The sequence below is a fragment of the Enoplosus armatus genome, chromosome 12, assembly GCF_043641665.1.
Source record: "Enoplosus armatus isolate fEnoArm2 chromosome 12, fEnoArm2.hap1, whole genome shotgun sequence".
Classification (NCBI taxonomy): Eukaryota; Metazoa; Chordata; class Actinopteri; order Centrarchiformes; family Enoplosidae; genus Enoplosus; species Enoplosus armatus.
Genome location: NC_092191.1, coordinates 12390299 through 12414920, shown reverse-complemented (window position 1 = coordinate 12414920; position 24622 = coordinate 12390299). Strand labels below are relative to the sequence as shown.

Here is a 24622-nt window from a genome sequence, read left to right as displayed (position 1 = left end):
TATGAAAGCCTGGAGGGACGGCAGTGGGGGTGAGTACGAGGAGGTGCTGTCGTTTGAAAAGGCACTTGTTTATTGTTGGAGAGCATGTATTTATTTCATGCCTCCACAGATTGTGGGTAAGGGCAGAGCCGGCTCGGTCGGCGTAATTAGAGAGGTAGAGGGAGAGAGAGCGTTCTGCCACAGAGAGCTGCTTCGCTCAGATACTCTTCACCCCGTGAGCCCTGTAACGCACTCTCGCTAGCGCACACACCCACTGAGCTGTTAAGTATTGGCACACAGGCAGGGACACCTGTCTAGTCTAGTTTAATTAGTCTGATATGCAACAGTGCATCACAACTTATAATGGAAGCATGTCACACGCAGCAATGATATTATATTTTTAACCCCCTTTTCCTCACACATCTCTCTTTCCTCCTCTTGTCGGCCTTGGCGATCCCTCTGATTTGGCCCCGCTAATAGGGGGTCTGCTCTTCCTGTTCGGGTTTACCAGTCAGGGAGGGACCACCATCCTGCCACCCAGTCGCAGCATCACAGGCGCACAAACATTTCAATTACAGCTTCAAAGTTTACATGTGTGCACACAAACACACACATATGTAACGTATGATTTTTTTTTTTTCACCCCGTTGGAACTCTGCATACGAGTAAGTGTTTTTACGGTCGTGGTCGATGTTTCACTTCCTACCTCCCCTGTCATGATTGTAATTTTTCATGTCTATGAATAAACCTTGCTGCCTTAAAAAAGGTGCCCACTGAGGTTTACTCAGAACTGAAATACAGTTTATCAACACAACACCCTGAGGCCAAAACATTCCATGTTGCTAAATTTGTCCCAAATCCTCCCAAAATGACTCAAAAAATAAATAAACAAGTTTCAAACGTAGAAATGCAAGTAGGCATCTGGAGGAAACCTAAGTCGGATCAGCCCTGAGCACTGAAGTGACCCCGGCTAGAAAGCCATAAACAGGACTTTTATCTCGTTTATCTGGATCTACACCGACGAGTTAAATCTTTATGCTCTCCATACCATGATGACAGGTTAGACTATAGCAGCATACTCCAGGGCAGGGGTGGTATATGGCATATTCTCATCAGTCACGTTCTCCATGGCTACGGTGAGGCTGGGCCTATTTTAGAGTTGGTGGTTTGCGGCCATCTCAACAAGGAAATATCTACCCTGTGGTATAGGGAGCTTCTTTAAGACACTTGGAACTTGATGTTTGAAACTATTCTGGAACCAGAGTCCTTCCTGTTGGTTACGTTTACACACGTTCACCCGAAAGTTGTGTAAGGCTCTGAGCGTACAGTTGTGTAAAGCATCCTCAGCCTATCAGTGAAGAGAGGTGTAAAGAGGCCCAATCAGGAAAACACTTGATTTAATGATGGAGGTGGGTTTCATAAACATCCCATCCTGAAACTGATAAGTCTTGTGGTTGCTGGAGACTAATTTTTAAAACATTCGCCGAATGATTCATTTGTCTGTGAGGAACGGCTGGCCCATGTTTCATCTCAGAGCTCATTTAGCGATGCTTTAAACGTATTCACCACAATTATACAAATGTCAGTAAAGAAAAAAACACAGAATAAGTGGAGGGAACCCACTACTTTGATTTTTTTTTGATTTTATAGGAACAGCGTTGTAACTAAGACAATAAGTTTGCAATCTAATAAAGCAGCTATACATTTTAGCATCTGAATTAAGACAACACTTCCATATGACAGAAAGGTACCTAAAGGGAAAGAGAGCACAGGAGGAGGAGGGAGGGAGGGAGGGAAGGAGGGAGGCAGGGATATAGGGAGAAGGAGGGAAGAAGGGAGGATTGACTAAGGAGTGCATTTAGTAGACACACTCCTTCACTCAGTCACTCTCCCCTAGCCAGTGACGTCCACCACTGCACACATTTGCTGCCTGCCAGGTGAGTGAACTTTCACCTTACCTTCTCCTTTTACATTTAATATTTGTAAAGAATATTATTTCATTTTCATTTGATTTCTCAGTTGTTTTTATGTTTTAAATACGTATGCATCTGAGGGCACGTGTAACAGGTGTTTTAAGGGTTGAGATGCTTCCCTCCTCTCTGGACTTTGTTGATTTTAAAAATTAGTTCGCTATAATACTGTCAAAGTTCAAACATTTTGAGGAAATATTTGTTGTTTTAAATGTTGTTCTTACACTGAATTATGCAATAACAACAGATATTCATATTTTGCTATTTTGTGCTCAGTGTTGTCCTGTGGCCTGCAGTGATTTAGTCTCCACTACTTCTTGTTTGACTTTGTCACTTGTTACCAGTTAAAACCTGCCTCGCGCTTCTGTCTGGTTAGTTAGCCTTGGGGGATGTTAATTCACGTGAATTGCAATACAAAAGTGCGCTGGTGTGTCTCTAATTATATGCCTGTGTTTGACATGAGTGAAAAGTATTCATTTTATACGTTTAGGCTTCCATTGCATCACTGCAAAATTGATGGTGCAGCAGTGACTAAAATCTAATGCGGGACTATAAAACAAGTCTAGTTGTAAACAGATAAGATACCACTGCAATGGCAACTGTTTCAGCACGCCATCCCTTTCTTAGTAACAGTGAAGAGCACACCGGTGGCTGTATTCTGCCTGAGTGGACCACCGGAACTATTTGTCCAGAGGATGTCACCGTTGTTCCGTTTAACGGGCTCTGTACTGGCTGGCTGTCTTGACTTGTGTTGAAGGGAATTACTCAGTCTTAATGCACGGTAGTTTAAGTCTCAGGAAGTATCTGAAAGTGATGATAGATGTTTCTCATTACAGGGAAATTAGCCTATAGCTTTAAAGTGACTGCTTAATTGACAAGCCAGTTAAATGACTCCACTGGTCAATTTAACACCAATGAATAAAATAACGTGCAACATCGTCTAATTTCACAAAAGTAGAACAAATTGAACCATGCAGTGTTTCGACCTTTACCTGCAGACCCCCTCCTCTCAGTCACGATGACCCGCACCCTCTGCTTGAGCTCCCTCCTGCTGCTGCTGCTGCTGTCCCTCTCCTGTCCCGCTCGCGCTGAGCCTCGACGGGCCACGACCCCTCAGCGCAGGGCGGCTCGCGCACCAGCCGCCAAGGTGCGTTTGGCGGGCAACGTTGCGCGAGAACCGCACGAAGGGCGCGTGGAGGTGCTGCACAACAACACCTGGGGGACGGTCTGCGATGATGAAGTGGACATCAAAATGGCCAACGTGGTGTGCCGAGAGCTGGGCTTCCAGGGTGGTATAACGTGGGCACACAGCGCCAAGTATGGAGAAGGACAGGGTGAGAGCTCTTCCTGTACCACATTACAATTAAGCCAGTTTCAGCAGTCAGAAATTTTACTGAAGAAAGGTCAAATGTCACCATTTTCTTTCATGCCAAAGCCAAACTGACTGGATGTGAGTCATAAGGTATGACATTTTGACACTTTGTCATTGCAGGAAAACCACTGGTGTAATTAATGATATTAATGAGGGCTGCAGTCCATTTAGCTTTACTAGTTTCAGAGACATGCCACTGTGTGTGCTGGCTCACTGCCAAGACTTACTGACAGGGTCAATTGGAACAGAGCCATCATTAATTGTATTAATTTCACCTGTGGTTTTCCTGCTATGACAAGTCAAAATGTCTGCTTTGACAAAAGGCCCATTAGATTAACATAGTCATTTATTAGACTCAATGGCATGGCAGCCATATTGGATCAGTTTATCCGAACCTGCCTCCTCAGAAACCTCCATGCTATAGGGTGCTTGCCCCTCAACAAACTAAATGTATGGCTTCAGGCAAAGTCCACCAATTAAGACATCCAAAATAACTAACATCATAAAGTGACAAAGATAACTTGTTGTGGGATTGGAGTCTACATCTCGTTAAGGTCGCCTGGCAGGCTCGCAGAGTGAATATATGAGCCAAAAAAGGGCATTTGTTTCAGAATAATGACAGCATTCGTTTGCCAGAATTGTGCAACACTTGCTGTGGTTTATGTACATTCTTTACTGCTGCTTTTAAATCCAAATTAAAGAGAAGGTTGAGTGGATTCAAGGAGCACGATCTACAGCACCCTGCCTTGTAAAATACTGTGTATCTACTGCTAAACATGCCGCTAAGGTGCAACCCTAAATCAGCGTGCCAGTAAAAGTCAAGTGTTAGGTGTTTAGGTTAGGTTTACAGATTCTGGGCCCTTGTATAGATGCACTACACAGTCTGTCTATTGAACAATCAATGAAAATCATAATAAATGAAGTAATGAATTGTTTATCCTTTCACAAGGCCCAATATGGATGGATAATGTACGCTGTGACGGCTCAGAGAAGTCCTTGAAGGACTGCAAACACAACGGTTGGGGGGTGAATGACTGTAAACATTCTGAAGACTTGGGGGTGGTGTGCACCGCTGAGCGCAGGCTGGATCATACAGCCAATAGAGGCCTCACCACCAGGCCCAATGGCAGCCCCGCACCTCAGTGGCAGGGCCTCGTGGCCAGCCGCCAGCATCCAGGATATGGCTATAATGGAAACGGACATCCACATGAGATCCCCAGGTTTCAAAGACACTACCAGGTACAGCAGTTCACTTAAATTACGTTTCTGTCGGATATTATATATATTTTCTTTGAAAGAAAATGTAACAGTAGATGTGATGTGCATCTTCTCCAAGGGTCAAAGTAAGGTGCAAATTGAGGAGGTCCGTCTTCGTCCCATCCTCATGGCTACCAAGAGGAAGAGCCTGATCACAGAGGGTGTGGTGGAAGTGAGGCATGCTGGGAGATGGAGGCAGGTTTGTGACCTGGGTTGGAGTCTCAACAGCAGCCGGGTCGTGTGTGGGATGCTCGGCTTTCCAGAGGCTACGAAGCACAATGTCAAAACATACAAGTGAGTATGAATCTTTTCCTACGAGCTGCACAGAGAACAACACAATTCACCTTTATGTACTCAAGTTATTAGAATACAAAACATTGGGCTGTTGATTGTAGTTCAGAGGGGCAACATGCTTTGCCATTCATCCCATTGTTAAGTGAATAAAAACACATCCTGAAGAATAAAAAAACAACAATGGCACCCCGTTTAAAGCCACTTTGAGTAAAGGCCTTTTGTTGGGCTTATCTTCCTCCCCCAGCCACTTCTCCCCCGTGTCCCCCTTTACTCCCCCCCTCCCTTCCACTGCCTCAGGATGATGATAAAGGGATCCCTGTCCCCTCTCTACTGCCCTTTCTCTACACCCCTCTCTTGGCAAATCACCTCTGCTCACCTCATTACCTCTCTCTCACTCTCTCTCCCTGTCTCTCTCTGATGCTATCTTCAGCTTGCAGCTCTCAGACAAACAGTCCCACTTTAACTTTTAGATTCCCATGCTGAGGTGTAATATCACTGCTGATTGTACTTTAACTTTCCCATCGATACCATGTGTGAGACAGAGGTAGCTATTGGAGAGCGGGATGAGGGTCTGAAGCGACTCGTCTTATTGGCAGGGCAGCCTCTGTAGGCTTCAGTCAGTCATGCATCTCTTTTACATCACACTCCACCAGCGTGCGGGACATGCTGCCAGTGTGTGTGTGTGTGTGTATGTGTGTATGCGTGTGTACTAGCGCTGGGTACCATTGCCAATACAATACTTTAGTCTTGGTACCAATACCAAAACAATACTTCAATAAGTGACTTCAGGGAATATAGAAAATGTGTACAATGTGTATTTAACCAAATAACTTATTTAAGGCTAAATAAAAAATAATGACTTTGGTACTTTTGGCACATTTCCGTCGCTACTTAAAGGAATAGTTTAACATTTTGGGAAATACTCTTTGCTTTCTTGCCAAGAAGTAAATGACAATATACCTCTCTGATGTCTGTACGGTAAATGTATAGCTGGAGCCAGCAGCGGTTAGCTCAGCTTAGCATAACGACTGGAAACAGGGGGAAACAGCTAGCCTGGTTCTGTCTAAATGTAGCAAAATCCACCAACCACAACCTGTAAAGCTCACAATTAACATGTTATGTTTTGTTTGTTTAATCTGTGAGCATAAAAAGGACTTTTTACAGGGGTTTTTGGGAGGCAGATTTTGTTACCTTTGGACAGAGCCAGGCTAGCTGGTTCCCCTTGTATGCAGTCTTTATGCTAAGCTAAGCTAACCAGCTGCTGGTTCCAGCCACATATTCAATTGACAGATACAAGAGTGGTATCAAGCTTCTCAACAAGGAGGTGAATAAGTGTATTTCCCCAAAATGTCCAATTGTGTGTGTTAAGTGTTGAGGTTCAGTGCCCAGCCCCAGCATGTACTCTTCATACTCTCATGCAAACCCTGTTCTAATGAGACATGTGCTTAAATGCATTGTATTTAGGTGGCTCCTTTTACCCCTTTAACACAGATCTACACTTCCTCTCCTCCCGCTGACAAAAAAACATTGACAGTGGCTTTTGGGACAGTTCTGCTCTTAAACCACAGGAGGACCACACATTAGCAGAGAATTACTCCATTGCTATTATAAGAATATATAGTGTCTGACCATTCGCCGTCCTCAGTGGAAGGGGGACCCAGTTGGATCTTGCTCTTGGAGAGCTGCCGGCTCTAGGTGATTCACAGTTTAGCTATTCCTTCCCTCTCTTGGCTGGGGTTATTCTGACTCAACTGGCGACAGACCGCAACATCTGCTCTGTACTGTAGGTGCTAGATTCCTTTTGCTACTGAGAAGCTGTAACTGTTGAGGGGCTAACTTATTTGTTTTATAGACTTTTCTGACTTTTTATTGACTTTGTAAAGTGCTTCTATTGGAGCATACTCACTCACTGAAAGTATTTCTGCATTGCCCTTGAATTAAGCTATCTCCTCTGAACTCTGTGTTATTGGGAACACAGTGACGCTATAACTGGATTCTATTGTTGGAGGAGGGCATCACCAGGCATCATTTCTTCAGTAATAAAAGGTCCTCAGAATGAGGTGTCTTTGAACGGCCTGGCCTGACTCTGTACACGATCCACACAAGATCATTTATTAGAGCACAGCCTCCCCGCATTGCAGGTGTGACGCTTCTTGTGCCTCTCTTCGATTTTCTATAGTACAGATTTGCCACTTGATGCAAAGAATGGGACATGAGAAGCACAAGTAATAGTTGAGTGAGGAGTCAGATGGGTAGATTTGTATGGCTGCAACATAAGAGACTTGGCTGCTCACCAAGAAGAGAGATATGACAGAGGAGGACAAAGGTGCTCTACCTTGAAGGGCTTGGAGTGAAGCCTGCAGCGAATCTGCTCACTCGCTGTTTCAGGGTGTTGTTTTTATATCTCCCTCTAAGGTCAAGGAAAGGAAACTTAAGCAATAGCCCTCCATGGGCTCTTTTAGTCTTTGACCTAAGCCACATTAAAGTGGATATACTGTTTATCCAACATATCTGCTTCTAAATGTACAGTGAAGTATGGGGAAACATATGCCATTATGTTGATTTTTTTTTATTGTGTGTGTAAATTATAAGGCTCTGGCATGGAAGCGGTCATGACTTGATATGTCTTGGTCTGCCTGTCCTGGGTATGACCTGGTGTTTTTCTGTAGCCTCAGGCGCTATACTGGTCTGAACCACGATGATGTGTTTGTTTCCAAATCTGTACCTGTTTTCTATCTACATAGATGCATATGTGTCCTCTCTCAACATGGGTTTTTGACTTCAAACAGTTCAAGGTGTGCACATGCCTCAACGTCTGAGCTGCCAGTGATATACTCAAGTTATTTTACAGTATTTGGTTTCTAAAATCAGAATCAAATCTTATCTTTGTTATTGTATTGGGATGTTTATATACAACCAGCAGTTACAAGCAGAAGAATACTTGAAATAATGAAGTAATGTTTCAGCCTTGACGTAGGGGTAATTGTAAGGACTGCACTCTGACTGAAATTGCCACTGTAATTATAATTACAAAATGTGAGCAGAGTCACAGAGAAACAGTTTTCATGTTTTCAGTTTTCATGAAACATCTTCCACTTTAACTTTTTGCCAGAAAACTTTAGGATTGTATTGCATGGTTTGACCAAATTTAGCCAGGGACACACCCCCCTGTTTCTCCACCTTGCTCCAAGTCTCTCAGTCCATTCTTAGAAATCCCGGACCATGCCATGTCTCTTGGCTCCCTGTGTCTCTTGGATGAGACTCTAAAGATGCTGTAATTACAGGTTGGTCAGGACCAAGGCTCTCCGGGGTTCTGCTGAGAGTGAAAAAACACCCCCAATTATAGCTGTGTGTGTGAGCGAGAGTAAGACAGAGTTGGCGAAGGAGGAGGAAGAGAGTAACACGAGAAAGAGGAGATGGAGAGGAAGAACAAGAGCAGCAGTCAGACGAGCCAGATTTTCGCTTGCTCGTGTGAAATATGTCCAATTACAGCTGCAGTTTGCAGCGCGGCACGCTGCGTCAGCAGCTGTCTGCCTTCCTCTGTCACTGTAGTGATTTGGGGACTTACCTTGCATTTTATGTTTAATTATGTTTCAGCTGAAATTTTCTTATGATGAGGGTATCATTTTCAGGCTTCTGGGTGACGTTTTGTGTGACCGAGTCTGGTTTTCCTGTCTGACGTCTGTGTGATCTTCCTCAATGGCCTCTCTAATTTATTTTACCAACTTTTAATTTATGTATGAATGCCGGTCGCTATTTTTGTGGAGCAGAACAGACGGTGAAAGCCAGCTTTCAAAACTGAGTTGAACCATTGTGTTTTTATCAGCTCACTCTGCTCTGCATGGAAATATTTAGCTACTATTTGACATGCAAGATCATTTTAGATAGATACTCAAAGTAGGGCAAAATGTAATCTTATAAAATATTTCATATTGGCTTCAATATGCTTCTCGTACATATTATAATATAAACATATGCACATACTGTATATAAACATAAATAATATGTTTCATCTTGACCTTCTTAATTTGTCCACTGTTAGGATAACTTCCTGTGTACTGCAAAAACTATTTTCAAGCATTTCAATGCCACTTAATGAGCTGAATAAGCATCTTGTAAACCAAGTTTTAATGGTAATATATTTTAGCATACTTACTATCTGTAGTATAGGGTATAAAAGAGTCAGCGTTTTTAGTTTTTGCCAATTTTCACAGCAATAAATAGTGAGACTTTTTAAAAGGAGTAGATTAAAATACAAGATTGTACTAAAACCATGATTTATACCCTGGTGAAATGTTCCCAATCACCCAAAAGTTTTCTGCTGCAAGAAGATACTATTCGCTGTAGTTTACAGTCAACAAGGTCTCCTTGTGGCAAGAACAGCTCAGAATATGCCTTTGGTAATATGGGAAAATGCCAACAAAATGCTGATTTGCACCTTGATTTTTGTATTATTGATTTTTTAGACAAAGATTCACTGATTTTGTTTTTAGAAATAAAGCCAGTAAGCAGTGTGAGGGTGATGTTACCCACACAGTGGTGTAATGCTTGTCTTTTAACAGGCGGGTGGGACTCCCTATCATTAGCCTCGGTTCTCTTGGCTCCACAACAAGTGCTGGATACACTGTTTGGTTAAGCAAGGCTGATGAATGCTATGGAGGTGGAAAACAATCTTATACTGAGGCTGTCTGTTCATTGCATCAGCACACAGCTCGAAGAGAAATGTTCTCATACTGCTCATACTACCTATTACAATTATATTATATTAATTATAGAGAATTAGTTATGCTTTTCATAACATAAAGGAAGCCCTGATTGTTCATTATTTGATTTTATATATTAGAAAAGTGAATTGTGTTTTCCTTGAGTGAAGTTCAGCATGAACAAACGGTGCTGTAATTCAGTCACATGAAAGACCTGAAGGTATCATTTATAGCCTGTGTAGTAGTCCTGCTGGTTTCTGAAGAGGGAAAATAGTTAGCTGATTGGTCTGTGGTTTGCCTCATGGGAAAATGTGTGTGCATGTGTATGTGCATGCTCCTCACTGTCTGTCATGTTACTGCAGAGCCACATGGTAGACACATTTAAGATATTTTACAAGTGTAATTCAAGGCGCTGTAAAGAAAGAGTGTTAAATTCTATACAATGTGCCAGTCGCAATTTACAGCAGGTCTCGTGACATGACATGCTTCATTTAGAGCCATGCACGTGATGTAAAATGCTGGGATTGTTCTGCCTCATCAAGTCAAATGTTTGATATTGCTTTGAAAGGTGGCAAGCAAGCCTACTCAAGCTATTCTTACTTAGATTTCATTTACAGATGTTCACAATTTAAGAACGTCATTGAGCTCCCCAGAGCTGCGTTTGGGCCTGAGGAACAACCATTTGAAGAGTGTTGTTCAAAAATAGCATCTGTAATTTGCACCTCTATTTGCTAAATGATCGCTGAAATGAAAGTATACTTGTTTTCCTTACCAAATACTAATATTCTTTGATGAGAGGTCTCTTCTGGTCCATTGACTACTTACAGCATCAGGAAACAAGCTGTTAGATGATGTTGGAAAGTGTTCAGTCAGCAGTCCATGACTTCACACCACCATCTTCATAACATCATGTCAATGACAATGTGTCTCTTGATTCCAACATCCTCAGTTTGTTTTTAAGGTTTTTTGCTTTACCTTTACAGGAATGAGTTCATGTCAGAAATTTAAATATTGACCTTCCTGTGCTTTCATACAACATCCTTAGATATGTTTGTTTTTTTAAAGGGGCATGCCACTGAAATCAGCATTGGAGTATTTTTTTATTATGTTTTTTTACTCTTTTTTTTTACTGTCAGTAGCCACAAAAAATGAAAACCATTTAAGCCTCCCACACTTGTGATGCCATGCTGATGTACAGCTTCACAGAGATAAAACTAAAAGATGTGTTTGTGTGAGTGCTTCACTGATTTAATTGAAACTACTCCTCACCAGCTCATTTTGATGAATGTCAGTTGTAATTATTTACATTTTAGAGCTCAATAAACAGTATAGGCTACATATTCTGGACATTGGGTAGACGACAGGGCGCATGTAGAGCAGTTCAATCCCAGCTCCTCCTGTCCACATGTTGAAGTGCGAGATACTGAGACTAAGCCCCAAATTGCTACTGATCCATCTGGGCTACCATTGGTGTGTGAATGGGTGAACTCCCCCCACTTCCAAGGTGCATGGAGAAGGGAAAAACTCTGAGGAGGTCAAAACTCCTGCAACAATCGCAGTATACAGAACAACTTTATTGTCAGACCTTTATAATATCAGTCAGGCTGTAGCGTGTGTATCTCTGAGTGTTTTGGTGTAATTGATGTGAATGTCAGTGATGGTGCATGCACTTTGCAGTGGTTTCGGATGTCCTGGCATGGTCTGTGTGGCATGTCTGCTCTGCATGCCAAGAGAACAGAAGGCTTTCCCCTCCACCACTCTCCCGAGTCAGCCAGCCTACTTGCTGCATAAATCTTTATTTGGTTCTGGTGTTTCTGCAGCGCAGCGCATTGCCAGAGTTTTTGTTTGTATATCGTGCTTGGTCAAACCTTGTTTTCCCAGAAATGTTGTACATCATTGATGTTGAATGTCATGATTTTTTGGACTGCGTGTGGCTTTGGAGGTTAACGACTTAGTTCAAAATATCTTGTGTCTTTTTTTATCCTTTTATAGTTCTTACATCCTGTAGTTATGTACAAATATCTGTTATATTGCAACAAGGAATGCTAAAGTCTTACATTCAAAGGGTCTATGTTAGTTTGAAAGGCCAATACATTTTATATAATGTAAAGTTGGGTAATTTGGATAAAAATGATCCAGCAGCACACTCCTGTTGAATGTTGCTAACAGGAAGCACTGTTGCCTTATAGCTTAGGAACATATGATACATTGACCACTTACTCTAAACATAAACACACATAAAAAGCAAGCAGCCCGCATACCAGATGGAAATATATGCTACGGAACCTATAAAACAAAAAAGAGAGACAGAGAGTGAACAAAAACAGTGCATTCCTGCTTAAACTATGGAGGGGCGGCTGTGGCTCAGGAGGTCAAGTGGGTCTCCACTGATCCCACCCATCTCCTCCTGTCCACATGTTTAAGTGTCCTTGGGCAAGACACTGAACCCCAAATTGCCAATCGGTGTGTGCATGAATGAAGCGCTTGTAAAGTGCTTTGAATAAAAGCCATTTACCAGTCATCGCCATCGATATACCTAACTTTACGCTCACCACAAAGCCGCATGCACAGCTCATTCTGGTTTTATATACAGGAGTTCTGTTTGGAGCCGTATGATTCATTTTTTTCGATAAAGTCAGCGTCTGAGCTGTAACTATTTTAAGTCATCATGAAGTACCCCAGTAAGACAACTTGTGCCGCTACTTGCAGTGGCAGAAATCCATCCTGTGTGGCCAGGTTACATATACAACAAACAGCAGATGTTAAGATAAGATAAGATAATCTTTTATTAATTCCTCAGTGGGAAAAAAGGTAAAAAGGCACTGCTGAGATTCGAACTCAGGATCTCCTGTTTACTAGACAGGCGCTTTAACCAACTAAGCCACAGCACCCTATGTCTATGCTATGGTATATCTTACAGTCATTATCTCTTTGCATAAGAAATTGGTCACACAGGTCATCTCATAGGGTGATATCTGTGTGTGTGTGTGTGTGTGTGTGTGTGTGTGTGTGTGTGTGTGTGTGTGTGTTGGTAACCTCAACAAACATACAGATCAGATAGAACTAAAATCCATCTCTGCTATTTGGTTCTTTTACAGGAAAATATGGGATACCAAGGTGGCAGATCCTTCAACAAGGTAATAATACTATTCCTCATGTTACCATATTTGACTTCACTCATTTTATAGCTCTGTGAGATACTGGCAAACCCAACGAGTTGAACTTCATTTAAAGGCCCTAAGAACCTATTTTTGCAATTAGCTTCTTACTATGAGTGATGGTGTTCTTCATGAGCACAACATTTTCTGTCAAAGTTTGAGCTGATTTGGTTTGTTTACATGAGAGATTTCTGTATTTGAGTTTTTATCTTTTCTCGTGGATTTGAAGTGGGCACAGATCAGTTGGAAAACAGTGATGTCACGTATTTCTGTGGACCAATCAGAGTTTAGCTACATTTGAATCAAAATGTGATGCAAGTTGTGGGGTTGTTTGCTTATGGTGCCAGTGCGGTCGATCAAACTAAACCCTCTCAGTCCTGATGAAGCAGATCTTTTGTGTGTTAATAAATAAATAATAACTAGGGATATTTTTTCTGAACTTTAACTTGTTGCTAATTAAGTCATAAATATTTAATTTTATTGGGAAATACTAATGATTCAAAACCAAGCTATCAGAATATATTACCAGAAACTTCTGTCTTTCTTTCTAGATTGAGCATGATGTCAAAGAAGAAGGGATTCTGGGTAGAAAAAGTTCACTGTCTGGGTACTGAGAACACCCTGTCAGAGTGCCTTGCTCAGCTGTCAATCCCCCGTAGTACCGTCCCTTGTAAGAACGGGAGACATGCAGTGGTCAAATGTGTACCAGGACCTCAGTTTGCTCGCATCTCCTCAGGAAGACCCCAGGCCCCTTATCCAGTTGTGGTAAGATTAATAATGTTAGACCTACAGCAGCACTATCATACAGTGTGTTTATGAAATGCACGTAAGCTGAGTTATATTCCCTTTGCTGCCTTGTACAGCCTGTGCGTCTGAAGGCTGGCCCCAGGCTGGGCGAGGGTCGCGTGGAGGTGCTCCGAGACGGAAAATGGGGGACCATCGTGGACCACATGTGGGAAAGAAATGCAGCCAGTGTGGTGTGCAGAGAACTGGGCTTCGGCACTGCCAAGGATGCCCTACATGGAGCTTTTATGGGTCAAGGTGAGAGAGAGAACTGCTGTTGTTCAGAGCAAAGGCTTTCACACAACTTAGACTGGAAGTTCTGGAAAACTCCACATTTAATCTAGTTGTTTTGTGTCTGCAATTTGGATGTTTGAATGTGTTTATCATGCGTCATGGTATTCCAGAGAAGACAGGGAGACTTTTTCCAGTGCTTTGCTTATCTTTTGCTTATCTTAGACGCTGCACCCGTCTGCCCCGACTGATCAGATAATGTATGGGCTTGTGTGTTTGTCTGTCTGTCTTTGTATGTTACCTCGCGAAGCTGCAAATGTGTTGACTGCAGTATCTCCAGCTGTGATTACATGAGCTCTGTGCCAGGGCTACCAGCTGCCCAAACACCATGCACATGTATGCACACACACACTCTCACACACACAAAATGTAATACTATAAGCCATGGTGGTTTACATTGGCATTTGGTAACTAAATCCACAGACATAATCTTGCTAACTTCAAGCAAGCTTTTCATTCACTCACTCAGTACTGTGGTCTTTTTCCTTCGATTTCAATTTTCCAGCTTTGGTGATGCACAGATTCAGTCAGTATCCAGCTGCGCTCTTGGTGTCTCCACCCTTATGAGATGTGAGAACTGCTTCGCCATGCCTCAGGCTGGGGTGTAGTCTCTAATCATGCTGATCGAGATGAACTGTGGGATGTAGGATGTCTGCTGGTTTAGCTTTCAGTTGCTCATACAAAGGATATTTTTGCATGTGTTGGATTAGTCCCTTTTACCTTTTAACCTTATGAATTGGGTTTTCTGCAGATGATGTCATTTATGTTACCTTCCTTTCTGATGAGTCTAACAGAACTAAAATGTGGTTTAGTTTCATCCTCGAAGGGGACTTGTCGTCTGGTTTCAATCAGCACCTTTAGTCGTTGTGTCAGGCTTCAGGTTCATCGTGGTTCCAGCAGTCTGAGGCAGAGGTGTTTAACTGTCAGGAGGGGCCAAAAAGCTTTCAATTTTCTGCCTAAAATAGGTTTTCCCTGATCTAACCACAAAGCTACATTTGTGTATGTGCAAACGTGCATGTGCAAGCACGTATATCTTGGTGGTTGTGGTGTGTGTGTGCATGTAATAAAATCAGTCTCAGAATTATAGCATTAAGATGTGGCTCTGTTTGGTTTGACAAATGACAGGTTTACCCTCTACTTTTACCTCACATTACTCCTGTCTCGCTGCTGGAAATGCAGGTTTCCTATACCATGCTTCCTGAGTTGGGGATTCACTCACACACTTTGGGCCCTATTTTCGTTTGCAGTGCAACAACCAGCGCAGACAGTTCCAACCGCGTTTCCTGACCTTGTGATTGGCTTTGCCCGTCTGTGTGGTATTTTGGTGCCTAGCTCAGAGCGCACAGTGCACAGGTGGAAGGAGAGGCGCAAACAGGTGGGAGGTTCATTCAAATGAGGCAGTGCAAATCAAATTGTTGGTATTTTGGTGGAAATTAGTCTTAGACATTGCACTGAGTATAAACATCTCAGAACCAACATCACTCAACTGCCACTTCGATGATTTTTTCAACAACAGCAAACGAAATACTAAATAAACCAAATGCACAGAAGTAAGGCAAGGGCCGATATGTTAATAAATCTGCAGCATCCGATTTGAGAAGTGCTGCACCAGAGCTTTTGTCATCATGTGTCCCCACACCCTCCGATCTATATTCACCTAGCCAGTTTGCACTTTGCACTGCTGCACATACATGAACCAAAATAGCAGGTGCACTTGGAGACGGCCACACAGTCCGTGCACCCAAGACATATCGCTTTGCGTTTGTCGTTGCATTTGCGCGATTAAAATAGGACCCATAAACACACTTCACAAAAAGTATACACACACACACACGCACACACACACACACACACACACACACACACGCACACACGCACACACACGCACACACACACACACACACACACACACACACGCACACACACACACACGCACACACACACACACACACACAGTACTGTACTCCCTTTTTATCCGTCTCTGTTTTACACTTACATATACACTGCCATTGCAGGATGATTGGACTTCAAAGTCCTCTCACAGCTTCCTTTCTATAACATGTAGCCGTTAGACATTTTACTGTGACATATAATTTTCCATGTGCTCGAAGGCCACATAAACACAGACCCATATGTCTTTGGAAAAGGCCTAAATTAGACTCTTTGATAGAACCAACCCTCACAGAGAAAGACGTCCTGACAGAGTGAATTTTTTTAAATATTGTTTTATACAAAAGTTTTAAGTTGTGCATGCAGTCCATTTCTTTTAAATCATTATATCTCAGCAAGGATGAACATTTTGAGGTAGATGGTGAAACACTCAGATACTCTCGCTTTCTGTCAGCACATGAGAAAAAAAATCCCCAGGATTTCTATCGAATCTTTCAGTCAGCAGTCTGTAATAACAGGACCCCTCAGGAGAGTGTTGAATTATTTATGATGATCAAATGTGATAACGTGATAAAGGTTGTGGTCGACTGGCTGGTTGGCTGGAGAGAGCGGTAGACCATCTGCCAGTCAGAGTATCTGGCTTCTCACTCATCAGATATGTTGAAACACTTTCCTGCACATATGCACCTACCTGTGCGGTATACAGGTGCACACACACACAAGCAAAGAGTATCCCCCACTGGGATAAGTGAAATGTTACCTTATAACTTTGAAAATCCTGTTGACAAAGGAAACAGGACTTTGAAGCTGGTTGGCTTCTACCATCTAAAAGCCCGCAAGCAGACAGATCTATTTACAAATGTACATGATTTTAGCAATTGGCTAAGAAACTGATTTATCTGATGACAGAAAGTGTGTGTTAGAGGCATAGGAAGAGAAGTTCCATGGAAAGAAAAACACTACACACACTACATTAATGTGCCTAAAACGGAGCGTAATTTCAGAGAGGAAAAGAACAGGGTTTCCCTTGCAACCACTAACCAACTATTTGCGCTATTCTCAACAAGAATGTGACCGATGTTACCCTGTTTCCATCTCCTGAAGTCAATTTTCTAATCTGTTCAAATGATCTGTGGCGTCTAATTATATGGTAATCAAGCGCAACCTGTAAATACAGAATTTAAGCTACCATGTTACATTATGCCTCAGTGTTGCTCTCAGAGTGTCTGCTGTCAATCTTAAATATGTTATGTTGAAGTTCATGGTTTGATCATTTGGGGATCATTGATGTCAGGGAGAACGAAAGCGAACAAAATATTCTAAGCTCTGTTCAGACTCCATTTGTCAACGCTCTAACTCCCATCAGCGTTACATTTATCATCACCTTCTGTTTCCTTTCTTGACCAACATTGTTATTTTACTGTGTAATTTTGCCCGTGAAGTACATATACATATAGTGTACTATACATACATAAGGGAGCAAAACACCCTGAATGCCTGTGTGTGTGTTTGTGGGCATGTTAAGTGTGTATGGCCAGTTTCTTGGAATTGTTCGGGTTTCGTGGATTTCCCACACTAAGGTTTAAATACGGAATGTCACTGTCCATTTTGAAGATCCCTCGAGTTGGCCCTGTGTTTGTCGTGATAACTTAAACAGTGGGAGTTTGGATCTAGCTTGTGGCCTTTACCATGCAGATTGAGGCGGAAGTGGTTTAGATGTGTCATTTTCATATGTGTGAACCCACGCATGGTGACCAGTATGGAAGCAGGCCTACAATCTACCAAAACCAACACAGAGGCAGATTGGGTTAGGCTGCAATCTGGTCCCTACCATTTTAGTCACCCTCCTTTTCTCTCTCTCTGTGGTTTTGGTCGTGTTTATTTCAATGCAACCTCATCTCCAAGTTTGCAGTTTGTGCCTTTTGTTTTAAGAAAACACTGAAGCCATAGTTTGTTCTGTGTTTTCATATTCTGCTGTCATTAAGGCAGCAGCTGTTTGCTTTCACAAAATCTTTCCACCATCTTCTATGTTGTTTAGAGATTATCTGGTTTTAGAGGACAAACGAATACTACTGAAAGTCTTTTATTTTGTTGACACAGATTTGGACTTGTTTGCTCACCCAGGGTGGTGGACTACACACAATGTTGTTGTTTTTGTTGTGCCTAAAGCAACATAATGGTGGTAATGAGGTGTGACAGATCCCCAAAGTAGATGTTGGTGGTGCTGCTGCTTGGCTTGCAGGAGCATTTTGTCATGACAGATAGGACCTTTTCATTGTTGGTTCAACGCTAAAGTAGAGAAAGCACATTTATGTGAAATGAATACAGAGCCTTGTATGTGTGCATGCTCTTTTGCGTGATAAAGTCTGCTAATGCGATTGTGTCTACATTGGGCGGCCCCAAAGCGCACAAGGTGGCCTTCAGTTATGCCCATGCTCTTCTGGCTTCTGTATCTCCATGCTTTATTTTTGTCAGTGCAGACTTTTAATCTACCACATCCCCCCTTCCCCCTTCAGGTACAGGACCTATCCATATGAACAGTGTTCAGTGTATGGGGTCAGAGCGCTCCATCCTAGACTGTTACTTCCAGGAAGTCCAACCGTGGACATTCAAACACAGCCAGGATGCCTCAGTACGCTGTAATGTCCCTAAGACTGGCATAGAGAACACGGTATGAACACTACACTATCTCAAGACATACACTTATCAGCTTCAATTATTATGAATCACCCATTTAATCCCTTTAATCTAATGGATTTCCAGGTGCGGCTTACCGGTGGTAGAGTCCCATCAGAAGGCCGTGTGGAGGTGTTGATAGAGGTTGGGGGTCGTAAGCGCTGGGGCTCTGTCTGCAGTGAGAACTGGGGCATCAATGAGGCCATGGTGGTTTGCAGACAGCTTGGCCTGGGCTTTGCTGCCAGTGCTCATCAGGTAACAATCCCCCTGACTGACACAACATCCATAACTGACAAGGTGGCAGCAAGCATATCATTTTGATCTCTGATTGTAGTGCCACCCCTTAACCTGGGTAATTTTTAAACATCAACAACACCAAAATTATGGGCATGATGTCCTGAAAGAACAAACAATGTAGCACTCCCACCTCTACACCAAGTAGGATCATTTTGAAAGTGTCAGACTAGAGTGGTCAGAGGCATCAGTCCTCTAAAATTTGTCAAAATCCCATCAGCAGTGTCTGAGTTATTGATGAAAGAACAAATAAACAGATGTTTAAACAAATGAACACATGGAGTCCAATCCATAGTCACAGCCCCTATATTCACTGTGGTGGACAATGAGCTATGATACTGCTCATTGATAGACAACCTGATGTCCTGTGACCCCACCCCCACGCCCTTCCTTTGACAGGAGACCTGGTACTGGGCCGGTGACCCAAATGCAGCTGATGTGATTCTCAGTGGAACTCACTGTGTGGGCACAGAGCTTTCAATTCAACAGTGTCGTCGCAACAACCACATCCATTGTCCCCGAGGAGGTGGAACTAAGGCCGCTGGGGCTACCTGTTCAGACAGTAAGTTCAGCCATCTTCCTGCAGCTCCCCATCTTCTCTTCTGGTTTTAAATCTGTTTGAATCCTAACATAACCTCTCACATCTGACCTGTTTCAGCGGCACCTGACCTCGTTCTGGATGCGCAGCTGGTCCAGGAGACAGCCTACCTGGAAGACCGACCCCTCCACCTGCTGACCTGTGCCAATGAGGAGAACTGTCTGTCCTCGTCTGCTGCCAGGATGAACTGGCCTTATGGCCACCGACGCCTCCTCCGCTTCTCCTCCCGCATCATGAACATGGGTCGGTCCGATTTCAGACCCAAGGCAACAAGAGAGAGCTGGACATGGCACCAGTGTCACAGGTAGAGCATCCATGGAGAGTTTATGGAAGTGTTACATTGCTTAAGTGTGTAGGTTGTTGCAATGGAAAGAACTGTTTAAATACTTACTATTTGTGGGATGTTGTGGTTGCCCTTGTGGTCATTCTAAGTGTTTTTTTGGGAAAACTGTGGTTTAAAGTGTCCTGGATACAGGTGAGCTGTGGTTTTTAGAGGCTGTCAAAAATATTCTGACAAACACCTGTTTCTCGTACAAAATGACTTGTTCGTGCATTAATGACATAGCTCCCTCCACGTTGAGTAATTTGCGTTATATTTGATTTAATTGCATTCAATTGCTACCAGGAAAGAAAACATGCTGAAGTGTGATCTCAGTGCCAGTGCACATATGGTTTGACGAGGGGTCTGCAGGTCGCATGCAACATGGGTATTAAACATAAGAGCCTTTGTCTGTCACTTGGCCTCAGCAGCATTTTGTCCATTAGTTGTAAATAGATGAAATATTGTCCTCAGGTCTACTCTTAACACATTCCACTCTACCTCTCAGTTTGCTCCACTCAGTAAGTTAGCTTCTTGTCAGATGACGAGAGCACTTTCATGCCTGTCGTCACGAGAGAAGAAGGAGCCATCTGAAGCCCACATTATTGGCTGCGTGAGTTACGGGTGGCCTGAAACAGTGTTGTCATCTCTCCAGATTCATTAGCCGCCCTGCAGCACGTGTCTGTAGAAATGACGGTTGAACTAATCCAGTTACCACGGGTCGGGCGTAATACAAAGGACAGGGTAGCCCACGCACGCTCAGGTCCGCCTCAGTTTGTTACAACAACACATCAGAGCTATGGATGTGTGTTTCAAAGCCCTCCATTCACTCAGAACGAGTAAACAGCTCAACCAAGCTGGCGCTAAAACAAGCTTCTGTGAGAGGTGTTACGGTGACACCCACGCTCATGTTCAAGCAGTGAGGTCATTAGGCTACAAGCCATAGGGAGCCAGTGTTCAGTTAGCCTAAATGCACACACTCATAGACGTACAGACACATACACACTCTCACCTGGACTTTCCCTTCTGTCGTCCCAGGCACTACCACAGCATCGAGGTGTTCACACATTACGACCTGCTGACTCTGAATGGCACCAGGATTGCAGAGGGACACAAGGCCAGTTTCTGTCTGGAGGACACATACTGCCCCGACGGTAATGTTCACCACTATTCATGAGTCCCAGTAAAATACTCTTTCCCATTAGTGACAGGAAATTAATATCAATATTTCAGCTACAGCCATTTTTAGTTTGTGGTTAATGTATTAGATCACTGCTGTTGTTGTTTGTTCACTCTCCATTTACTTGTTATATCATGGATGAAATAACTTGTATGAAAAAGCAGCGTTCACATGTAGTCTAACGCAATTCAGGAAGCTAAAGGCTCTTAAAAATAGCAGGGAGTGCCAAGCATTAAATGAGCTTTGATGTTGTGATTGATAATGTTGGTGTGTGTATGTGTGTGTATGTGTGGTAGGACTCCAGAAGCGGTTCTCCTGCTATAACATGGGTGACCAGGGTATCTCTGTGGGCTGTTGGGATACGTATCGCCACGATATCGACTGCCAGTGGATTGACGTGACAGATGTACGGCCAGGAGACTACATCTTCCAGGTCAGAAGTCGTTTTATATTCCTCACTTCTCTCCTTTTTGCATTGTGGGTACATTTCAAATGTTGAAACATTGTGTTTCAAGGAATAGTTTGACATTTTGGAAAATATGCTTATTTTGCTTTTTTTCCAGAAGTTATATGAGAAGGCCACTCTCATGTCTGTCCGAAGCTACTGCCAGAAGCCAGTTAGCTTAGCTCAGCTTAGCACAAACTACAAACAACCGGGTGCAGTAGCTTCCTGGAGTCTTGTCTTCTGGTTACCTGCCAACCTCATGGTGACGACAAGACTACACACAGCAGAGAAATAGTCCAACAGTTACTTAACATGTTTTTGTACAGATTAAGCAAACAAGATGTAATATGCTAATTGGTGAGCTTTAGAGGAGCTGGTAGATTTAGTTACTTTTGGACAGAGCCAGGCTAGCTGTTTCCAGTCTTTCTGCTAAGCTAAGCTAACTGGCTGCAAGCTGTAGCTTTACATGTAATAAGTATGAGTGTGGTATCAATCTTCTCTCTAACATTTTTCCCAAAATGTTTAACTTTTCCTTTGAGGCTAAAGATTTAGTTAGTTGGTTAGTTAGGTTCACAGGCTCTTAAGGTGGACTTCCTCGTGATTGTTTGGGGTTTCTGTCTATTTCAGTTGAACCTCCCGACCTCTCTACATGACAGTCATCACCTCAACCATTTCTCTGTTATTACTTTGACCCGGGTCGGTCAGTCGAGTCATTGTGGCTACTACACTCAAACACATCAAGCACTCCATCTCCCATTATGCTCCATTTCCAGTTCAGACTACTGATCCCACCCTCAGCCTCTATGGGATCATGGTGGGATCACCATGGTATGCAGTAATCCTCAGATCTCATGCTGCCAGTTACCTCCCAGCTGTGGAAGACTGGTTTCAGTGTAACTCACTGTCTGATAATTACTGCTGTTTCCCAGTTTGTCTGAGAGGTCACACTCAATCTTTGTAATTACCCTTCTCTACTCTCTATTGAAGATGGATTTATTTTATTTACTCGTAATAGACGTGACACACACATATATATAAACGCATGTGCCGAGTGGATGTATTTTAAGCATGTTGAGCGGGGTATAATTATAAAGTGGTATATTGCTATAGCACAATGTGGAGGCGGCAAGAAGGAATGAATGATTGAGGAGGACAGAAATGGAGTTGAGAGAAATGAGAGAAAGACATTGAAAGAACTACTGGAGGTGAAAGAGTCAGGGTCATTTGAGGAGACCAGCTCTCAGGGGTCATTACCAAAAAAACAAGAGAGAAAAACAGAGAAAACAAAGTAAGCCAAGCAGGGAGTTGGTTATTTACCAAGGCTGCAGAATTGGAAAAATACAAATAGCTTTTTACAGCCTCTCTCCTTCTCTCTGCTGTGTTCTGTCATTTATCTAGTAAAGTGCAGATGATGCCTAACTTCTCTGATCCTGGGCTTTACAGAAAGGTTCAGCAGGCCTACCCTTGAACCACCCACTGCTAATGAAACACACCAATTACCCAAATTAACTATTGCCTCCCTTTAGTCAAACAGCAGCTAGTCCCCCCTTCCATTAGGAACGGCTAATTTGCCACCAAGGAATTCCTCCTGCCCTGTTTTTATTTTTATTGCCACTTTCTCACTGAGTAACACATTCTGCCACTGAACCAGCCCTCTGCAAAGGCCTCGTACACTCTGCTCCAACACTGTAATTTACCCTGAAAAATTAAGAGAGCAGAGTTTTTGTGCATTCACTAAGTTTTTTAAAGTTTTCTCCCTTTTTTAAATGTAGTGTGCCTTCTTTCTCCCTGTAGCTTGTAACATGTACTTAAAGTGGGTGTAGCAGTTCACAGAGCAGCTATTAGAGTAAATGGCTTCTCAGTATTATCACCAGACCAGATTAAGAGAATGGTTGTATCAGCAGTTATAGAGCCGCTCTGCAAATGACAGACTATTAGTGCAGTGTATGGCAGCACTCAGAATAAGACTGAATTCAGACATACAAACATACCTGTGCATAACTACTCTATTGCAACAGACTTCAATTTCACCCTAATTCACTCCTTATTATTGCATACCTACGTTGGTATGAGAGCAGATTTCTCCTCTGCAGGAGCTGGGGGCTACACCGTGGTATAACCACATTCCATGAACTTCATCTATAAAGTTGCGTAACATCTTATGCAGCTAGTTATCAGGCTTTGTGTGGGCAGAAGTGTCTTTGTTACATGTTTTCATGCGAGTTATAAAGTATTTTACGATGGGCTTTCCTTAAAGATCTACCAGTATGTTTCGTGTGTTGCGTAACACATGGTAAAAGCAAGTATTTTACCGTCACATGTTATTCAGTCCATATGCTTAGCTGCAGACTACCAAGGTAACATCATTCCAACGTTAAGTCCATGAGAAGGTAGTGTACTGTATAGTGTATTTATCTTTCTAAATAGGAATACTGTGTGGAAAAGTCATCCTGCTTTTTATAGATGAGAAAGAGATTGACTATAAAAACAATACCAGCCACGAGTGCTGTTTAATAACAGTTTTACATCCAACTGCTCTTTATTGAAATGGTTTTCTCAGTGTGCAGAGAGAGGAGACTTACTCCTTGTTTGACCGTGTGCCTGGCTGGCCGGAGATACAGTATTAGATTAAAGTGAGAACAACAAAGTGATAAACTCTCCCTATTTGCTAATGAACGTTTGTCACAATGATGAAGTACACAGCTGCAAGTCACGAGGTCAGAAACGTCTGCTGTTGTGTTATTGAATCAGGGCTTGTTGTAAACAGAGGTTGTGTATGATTGTGTCGTTTTTGCAGGTGGAAATCAACCCCTCAATGGACATGGCTGAGTCTGACTTTATGAACAATGTCATGAGATGTCGGTGCAAATATGACGGCCACAGAGCTTACATGTATGGATGTCATGCAGGTGAGGACCTCTTCCTCTTCCTCTTTCTCCCTTCATCTACATTTCTCCCCTCCTCTGTCACTGATAGCTACGTTCTTTTTTTCTCCTATAGGTGATGCATACAGTGCAGAGATTGAAGACCTGTTTGAGCACCAGAGGCAAATCACCAACAACTTTGTGTAGCCCACCCCAGGGCCCAGTACGAAGGCCTTCCAGTGGGCCCAGAGACTACTCAGGGTGGGCTGAGGTCGATGGCCCCAGGCCCTTGGGACCTCAGGACCCACAATAACAGAGAACACACAAAATGGCGCCTGTTCATCTCCTTGGCAGATGTGGATACAATATTCATAAGCGCATCATATCACAGCAGCGACCATTGCAGAGACTCCATTGACAACAAGAGTGGAACAGGTGCCAGACGGCTCAACATGTTTTTTACTCTAGTTAAGTAAGATGATACTGGATAATGATTCTAACTATACTGATTTTTGTGAATGTGGAGGACTAGTAACTTAAGTTAGTTAT

The 24622-nt window shown here is 42.8% G+C and overlaps 1 protein-coding gene and 1 non-coding gene across 2 annotated transcripts; one reads left to right on the top strand and one right to left on the bottom strand.

The window, feature by feature from the left end:
• The first annotated feature begins 1885 nt into the window (after positions 1-1885).
• On the top strand, positions 1886-24397 carry loxl4 (lysyl oxidase-like 4). The gene is made up of 15 exons (XM_070915678.1): positions 1886-1916; positions 2948-3283; positions 4271-4560; positions 4658-4872; positions 12674-12712; positions 13285-13498; positions 13597-13774; positions 18214-18368; positions 18461-18628; positions 19067-19229; positions 19326-19569; positions 20623-20738; positions 21061-21197; positions 24007-24118; positions 24210-24397. Exons 2-15 carry the CDS (start codon positions 2968-2970, stop codon positions 24278-24280), a joined length of 2418 nt encoding a protein of 805 aa, XP_070771779.1. The 5' UTR covers positions 1886-1916; positions 2948-2967; the 3' UTR covers positions 24281-24397.
• trnat-agu (transfer RNA threonine (anticodon AGU)) lies at positions 12393-12466 on the bottom strand. The gene has a single exon. It is a non-coding gene; the product is annotated as a tRNA-Thr (tRNA).
• Positions 24398-24622: the final 225 nt, after the last annotated feature.